The sequence below is a fragment of the Lampris incognitus genome, chromosome 4, assembly GCF_029633865.1.
Source record: "Lampris incognitus isolate fLamInc1 chromosome 4, fLamInc1.hap2, whole genome shotgun sequence".
NCBI classification, from domain to species: domain Eukaryota; kingdom Metazoa; phylum Chordata; class Actinopteri; order Lampriformes; family Lampridae; genus Lampris; species Lampris incognitus.
In genome coordinates, this window is record NC_079214.1 from 28494482 (window position 1) to 28502178 (window position 7697).

The 7697-nt window shown below is 42.6% G+C and overlaps 1 protein-coding gene across 3 annotated transcripts; it reads left to right on the top strand.

Annotated features, from left to right (window-relative positions):
• The first annotated feature begins 1219 nt into the window (after positions 1–1219).
• Positions 1220–7002, top strand: pdcd2 (programmed cell death 2). 3 transcript variants are annotated; one of them, XM_056278917.1, is made up of 8 exons: positions 1220–1548; positions 1847–1955; positions 2293–2349; positions 2909–3097; positions 3525–3683; positions 5100–5200; positions 5403–5516; positions 5882–7002. In XM_056278917.1, exons 1-8 carry the CDS (start codon positions 1339–1341, stop codon positions 6044–6046), a joined length of 1104 nt encoding a protein of 367 aa, XP_056134892.1. In that variant the 5' UTR covers positions 1220–1338; the 3' UTR covers positions 6047–7002. The 3 variants fall into 3 exon arrangements, with proteins under 3 accessions (XP_056134892.1, XP_056134893.1, XP_056134894.1); XM_056278918.1 differs by having other exon boundaries at positions 3528–3683; XM_056278919.1 differs by lacking the exon at positions 3525–3683.
• The last annotated feature ends 695 nt before the right edge of the window (positions 7003–7697 follow it).

Consider the following 7697-nt stretch of genomic DNA (forward strand, 5'->3'; position numbering starts at 1 on the left):
CAGTAAAGTAGTGTAACCGGTTATTTTCTTGCCCGGTGCGGGATTCGTACGACGTGTACTGCACCACAAACCGCTCGGCTAAAGGGTCAGACCCGCTAGCTAGGGACTAATGTGTCTTATTAGTAGTTTACAATAGTGTAACGATCACGGATTAATAGACTCGCTAGCCCTTGGCTAACGGGTCGGGCCCTTTAGTCGACTGGTTAACACTGTGGCGGTTCCCGGGCTGCCCCCCGAATTCGTTACGTTGGTGGCCATCGGAAGCGCTTGCGCCCAGAGGTGTGAGGGAGCTGCCGAAGGAGGGGGGGGGTTAATGTACCAACGACCACGGATGACTGGCTTCGCTAGCGCTTGGTTGGTAGACTAGTTAACGCAGTCGCCCGTGGTGCGGGAGACTCGGGTTCGCGTCCCGGCTGCGGCGGTTCACGGCTGCCCCCTGAATTCGCTACATTGGTGTCAGAAATGGGGTCTCTGTCCCACATACACACCAAGTCAATTTTATTTGTATAGCCCAATGTCACAAATTTGCCTCAAGGGGCTTTACAGCAACACAACATCCTGTCCTTAGACCCTCTCATCGAATAAGGAACAATTCCCTAAAAAAAAACCTTTAACAGTGAGAAAAAATAGGAAGAAACCTAAGGAACAGCAACAGAGGAGCATCTCTCCCCAAGACGGACAATGTGTAATGGATGTTGTGTTTACACAATTACACACCAACGAAATTATTATTTATTTTTTAAATTTAGGTCGTTTGCTTTTAGCTGGATTTTCTATTATCGACACATAAGCGATAGAAATTATTAAAAAGGACAATTTTTTGCATGTGACTACCCCGACATTTCACTTTAAAGTTATTGATTATTTGTCAAAATGTCATACAGTCATGGGTGGTTGGTGAGCACTAACAGCGTCATAAATTAAACCGAAAGGTTGATTCGGTCGCCATCTGGTGGACCAAAGGACATTTGTCCATTGACATGTCACACAACCGAAACGAAACGTTAACCACACATAAAAATCTGTTTAGGTTTAACAGTGGATCTGTCGTGCAGGATTTGCATGGATAATCTCACAGTCACTACATTGCTAGTATTCTTTAAAATGCATTCAGTCAAATCTGATCGTTCTCTTCGTCAATTTCGGAACGTTACACCAGTTGTCCACTCTCTCCACCGGACCCATTTTAGGGTAGCACTCAAAACTGGCGTGAATGTGTTGTTGCTATTTGACGTCCTGACTGATTCCCGTAGAGGTCTCGTACAATATTTACAACCCCTGTAGACACCTAATCTTCAATAACAACAAAACTCTAATAACAAAAAACAAAACTATAAGATGGCCGCTGATAAAGGTGAAATATCAGCGAGAGAGACAAAAGAAGTTGTCTTGGGTTTTTTGGAGGACGCCGAGCCATGGCAACTTCGGAGCCCGCAGTTCCCCAGTAAAGTTGGTGGGAGACCAGCATGGCTGAGTCTGAGGGACCTGCCATCCTTCCCCGAGGTGGAGTGTGAGATATGCCGTTTACCCATGGCTTTCCTCCTCCAGGTTAGTATCATGGTGGTCAAAGATGTGTGGAATGCCACATGACCCCAGTAGGCTGAAGGTGCCCTGCTCTGAGTTAGCCCAGAATAGGAAACGAGTCCTATAGACTGACAAAACCTCCCTGGTTGTTTGTTTCCTCTTCTGCCATACTCTGCTGAAATACATTCGAAAGGATCTGCTCCTCTTCTGTCACTTCCAGATGAGCCTTTCAATTCTTGTCATTGTTGGACTCTACCAAGGTGTTCAGGAAAGTATTCTCGAAGTGGATGCTGTTTTGTAACTCTCACCACCTCTGTTTCAGGTGTATGCGCCGATCCCAGGTCAGGACAGAAGTTTCCACAGAACACTGTTTCTCTTTTGTTGTAAAACTCCTGACTGCTACACACGCAATGACAACAAGTGTATGAAAGGTACACTGTTTTTCCTGTTTCTATGTTGTTCTTGAATAAATGAGAAGAAAAGTTGTCAATATGAAAAACAGACGTCCCCTTCTAAGTTTCTTCAGTCCCTCCAGAGGTCACTTAGATGAGTGATGAAACGTTTCTCTCGATAAAGTGTCCAGATGAATTAATTCACCTTTCTGTGGTGCCCTCCACTCTTTCCCTTTTCATTCCTTACTTTCTCCATCTTCTCCTCTCCTCCCATCACAACCTCTCCCTGTCTCAGTTGATTTTATGGATATTACCGAAACCTGTAAATTCAAAGTTTCATCGAAGTTTGACTGTCTTGTTTTTGCCTCCTTGTCAGTATTCAGAAGCCAGCTCCCTAGGAGAAATGAGTTTTACCCCTACGACCCTCCTCCAGGTGTGTATTTTTGCCTGGATAGCCACCAGACATATAGATGTTCCTCAGTTCTTATCAAATATCAGAAATGGTTCTGTAACTTAAATTTAAATGTTGTTTGTGTGCTGTCAAAAAGGCATAACCTTAATGTGCTAGGAATTATTTCATAATCCTGGCACATTAAATGAATGTAGGAGAGGTGGCTTAATGACCAGCGCTGCATTCCAGTTTACATAATATATTTATGTTTGCCATCCCAAAACTTGTTTTACTGCTCCAGCTAAAAATATCTTGGGTTCTCTTCTGACTCTACTCCAACATTTTTTGGGGGCACACTGCATTTTTAGTAGCTTGGCGCTGTCAAAAGGTAAAAAATAAAAATGAAAATATACCCCTGGGTGAGAACATCAGTTTTTTACTTAGTCAGCTGTTAACGGGTGTGTTAATGACCTTGTATGACCTTGTATGTTTACTAGTGACAAGTTAATATTACAAATTCCTAGTATTGCAAATATACCTTACTGGCAGGAAACCTGAACACACATTCTACGTAACACTAACACAATTTTTTTTCCCCTAGAGGAAGAACCCCCTAATGATCCTGAAATGGACCAAAGTGTGTTGCCCATTTCTGGGGTGAAGCTGTGTTGGGTGTGTGGTTGCCCGGGAAGTAAAGCATGTTCCCGCTGTCACGCTGTAACCTACTGTAGCAAGCATCACCAGACCCTCCACTGGAAACTTGCACACAAGAGGGAATGCTGCAGCCAAGGTGTGTTTGTGTTTACACATTTGTATGCATGTGTGAATCTTTTGCAAGAATGGTGGACACCTCAGTGTTTCCCCTACATATCAGTGATGGGTCATAACAGTAACCAACCTGCCTTTGAGGAATTTGAGGAGTGGTGGTTTGTGGCTGCCAATGGCATTACATAATAACAAGATTTTTGCTGTCATTGCAGATCATGAAGCCTGCCCGATAGTCAAGCAAAATGATTTTTTTCCCCCAACATTAGTTTTCTAGTATTGGTTGCAAAGATCATCTGTGACTTTATTTTGTTGAAATCCATGTAGCATTTGTATGCTCTAAAAGTGAGTTTTGTCTCTCCAAATTACCAACCAGGTATTGACTCTTGAGTTGAGCTAGTTATGAGACAGAATGATATTTTTTCCGGTGTCTCTTGTCACTCTCTTCATAGAAGCTTGCAGTGTCACAACCTCTCCGTTCCTCTTCCCTGAGTATGAACTAGTCACTGAGCCTGAAGAGAAGGATGTAAAGGATGAAGGGAAAACAAAACAAGACAAAAGAGAAGAGGCAAATGCCGAAGGAATCATTGATTGTCCTTCCTTAGCAGACAGTAAGATATTATCTGCTCCATAGCCTTTCTCTGATGTTTCACTTATTACCCTCATAGCAGAAAAGATAACATGTCCAAAATAAGCTTAAATAACAATAATAAATCAAACTTATATAGCGCTTTTCTAACACTCAAAGTCACAACAGGTATCCACTAGGCAGTGGCACTATTTAACCCATAGCTGGGGGCTGGTTCATGGGGATCAGGGAATATCCACACACCGGTGGGCCTGTGTACCGCACGTCTAGGGGCCAGACCTCCTCCGAGTCCCTTGTAGTTCAGCCAGGGTCCAAGGTGTACCCAGTTACCGTGTGTCGCCACAAGGAGGCACTACATAGGGCTTGCTGTTGGAGAGGCTATGTACTGTCAGGGAGAGGCTTACATGTTCTGCTCTCCTGTTCGCATTTCTGCAAGCCAGCAGTGAAGGTTGAGAGTGAGACGTGACAGGCACAAAACACTACACCAACACACTAGACGCTTCACAACAACCTGACTTCTTACACAAGAACGTCAGACACAGCTTAGAACTGGATCACTAGATAGACTCGATTAAAGCTGACATGTCAAATTAGATGCTATATGTATGTTGTTAATTTCACTGTGGACAAAGGAACATGATAGTGTGTTACCGGTTTCTTTCATATACATCCCTCACCCAGCCACTTCTTAGAATGATAGACTGATGTGCAAAGACTGTGGTTCCCTTTAGCACTGGCAAAGACTGCTTGGGAGGATATGTATATGTTTAAGACTTGAGAACAGTAAACATTTCCAATTAGAAATATGTAACTCTGTCAGTTGTACTATGTCTGTCAGTCAGATGCATCGTTTTATATATTAATTTTTCTATCCCGGCTGTGCATGAGAGATGGAGGAAAGTAAATATCCACCTGATCTGCTTATCTATTACCATTTCTTTAACTCATTTTCTCAATATTGCTTTCTAAATGGTGGCACAGTGGCGCAGTAGTTAGCGCAGTCGCCTCACAGTAAGAAGGTCCAGGGTTCGAACCCTAGGGTAGTCCAAACTTGGGGGTCGTCCCGGGTCGTCATCAGTGTGGAGTTTGCAAGTTCTCCCCGTGTCTGCGTGGTTTTCCTTCAGGTGCTCCGGTTTCCTCCCACAGTCCAAAGACATGTAAGTCAGGTGAATTGGCGGTACTAAATTGTCCCTAGGAATGAATGGCTGTGTGTCGGCCCTGTGATGGCCTGGCAGCCTGTCCAGGGTGTCTCCCCGCCTGCCGCCCAATGACTGCTGGAATAGGCTCCAGCATCACCGCGACCCTGAGAGCAGGATAAGCGGTTAAGATGATGGATGGATGGATGGATGGATGGATGGATGGATGGATGGATGGACAATGGCCGGCTTTCTAATCCATCTGTTCTTTTTGTCCCATCTGTCTTTTTTTACGTATTTAGCTTTGGCAGAGACAGACCTGGAGGAGATGGCTCTACATGAAACTGAGGACAACAAAATTTTTCAGAGGTTTAAAAAGAGGATTGCTGCAGAACCACACCAGGTTAAAAAGAAAGACAAGAAACGTAGAGATAACAGAATAAAACAGATATTAGATTGGTTTGCTAATGTGTATGGTACATTAGCCCATATCCACTAATGCAAGACAGAACAGTAGCTGAACTTTTCTTTAGGTAACATGTCAGATAGCCTACCTTTCCATCTTTTGGTCTTTTTTTATATCCAAAAATATTCCTTTGCTTTAGGTGTTGCGCTACAGTCGTGGGGGCTCTCCCCTATGGGTCTTGTCTCAGCATATCCCTTCTGATCAGGATGTCCCACCATGCACTTGTGGTGCCAAGAGGATCTTTGAATTCCAAGTAATAACAGTTGGCTTGAAATTCACCATACTGTCCTCTCCGCCTCCTTTGTGTCTCTTCTTTTGACTTATTTTTCATATTCTTTTTTGTTTTAAACTGTGCCCCCTTACAATTCTGACAGTGTGTCTATAGAAATGTTCAAATCTTTAGCGGTAACACATTGATTTTTGATATGTGGTGTGACAAACTTTTCTTGTGTGTATTCACAGCTGTTCTATAGCTACATAATGGATTTGTATCTTATTTTACTATTTAACAGATAAATAAATCAGCATGTGACTCCATGTAAACCCAAGTGGTTTAATAGTCTGCATGTAATCTTCCTTGAATCTGATATATATGTAATATAAGTGTCTCTTTTTTAGGTGATGCCCCAGCTGTTAAACAGTCTGAATGTGGACTCAACGGGTGCCAGCATTGACTGGGGAACGCTATCCGTCTACACATGCTCTGTTAGCTGTGACTGTGAAAACTGCTATTACCCAGAGTTCATCTGGAAGCAAGACTTCAGCTCTGAGCAGCACATGTAGATCCAATATCATAAGACACACTGCTTCCTGTATGTATCCTAACCAGGGCCTCCAACAGTCTCATATTATGCCATAATGTAATCAATACCACAAGAGACATTAAAGAAAAATGGATTACGGGGGACGCCCCAGTGGCTCACCTGGTAGAGCATGTACCACATAAGGCCTTAGCAGTCCTTAGCACAGCAGTCTGGGTTTGAATCCGGCCCAGGCCCTTTGCTGCATGTCATCCCCTCTCTCCCCTGCCTTTCCTGTCTCTCTCTACTATCACTATCCAATAAAGGCGGGGGAAAAAAAAGAAAAGATAAATGGTTTATGATTGAAGCCCTCACATCATGTTGTTTTGATACTACCTAGCAATGCTGTTCTCTCAAGTGAGTTGTCCATAAACAATTACTTCTTGCTAGATATCTTTGTACATCTTGTACATCTTTACTTGCCACATCATTTCTACAGCCAGTGCTTGCAATCTCTCCAGCCAAACCAGGACCAACACCAAAAAAATAAATTGAATTCATTAACAATTAAGGCCATATCCTTGATAGTTTTATTATTTTTGGTTAGGAAGTAATTTGGGTATCCAGTTCTCCCGTTTATTTTCAATATTATTCAATACTTCATTGTAATTTAATTCATTGAAACTTTAGTTAATGGTCACACACACCCAAGGGTTTTTTTTTTAGGGAGTTGTTCCTTACTGATGTGAGGGTCTAAAGACAGCATGTTGTGTTACTGTGAAGCCCCTTGAGACAAATTTGTAATTTGTGATATCGGGCTATACACGCAAAATTGACTTGACTAGATATAAGTATAGAGATTATGGAGTTCTTGGGACACCAGTAAACTTGACAGTCTGAATTGGAACCAGCAGCTCAAGATGTTAAATTATTTTTTCCTTTTTTTCTCATGTTTTAATTGTATACATTGAGGATTCATAATATGCAAGCCAAATAAAATTTTACTAGAGAAAACCTTTGCAATTCATATTACTGGCATGTTCCATTAGTAAGTAGAAAACTTTTTTACACTAGCTCACACCTAACAGCACAAAACTCATATTGGTGCGTATCAGTTAACAGTTCACATTTATTTATTTATTTTGCTACTTTATTAATCCCCGTGGAGCAATTCTTTCTCTGCATTTAACCCATCTTAGCTGTGTAGGTAGGAGCAGTGGGCAGCCGCCGGGCACCAACTCGTTCTTTTTTCCAATGCCTTGGTCAGGGACACAGACAGGTGTATTAACCCTAACAGGCATGTCTTTTTGATGACAGAAAGGACCTGGGATGACCCTCAAGGTTGGACAACCGCGGGGTTCAAACCCAGGACCTTCTTGCTGTGAGGCAACAGCTCTAACCACTGGGCTGCCCTGCTGCCATAACTTTGCGACTTGACTGTACAATCTCCTTGCCAGACCAATATTTCTCAGCTCTTTGATTACATCCCTCACTGAGCTTGCATATTTCCCAGCCATCAATTCAGGAAGGACCATAAACTGGTTCTTAAAACGACCAGTCCAAATCATCTCCGAAGTGGCCAATGACAAATTCCAAATCTTGTACATTCAAGCCACTTCCACTTACAGTATTATTGAACTATTGCAAAGACTCTCAAGAAGATGTCCATCTGTATTATTTTAAGAGATCAGGCT

Excerpts from the sequence above, each read along its gene's own strand:
- pdcd2 (XM_056278917.1), top strand. The coding sequence starts at position 1,339 with ATGGCCGCTGATAAAGGTGAAATATCAGCGAGAGAGACAAAAGAAGTT. Across the intron at positions 2,350-2,908 it reads CCCCTACGACCCTCCTCCAG|AGGAAGAACCCCCTAATGAT; the intron begins GTGTGTATTTTT and ends TTTTTCCCCTAG. Across the intron at positions 3,684-5,099 it reads TTGTCCTTCCTTAGCAGACA|CTTTGGCAGAGACAGACCTG; the intron begins GTAAGATATTAT and ends TTACGTATTTAG.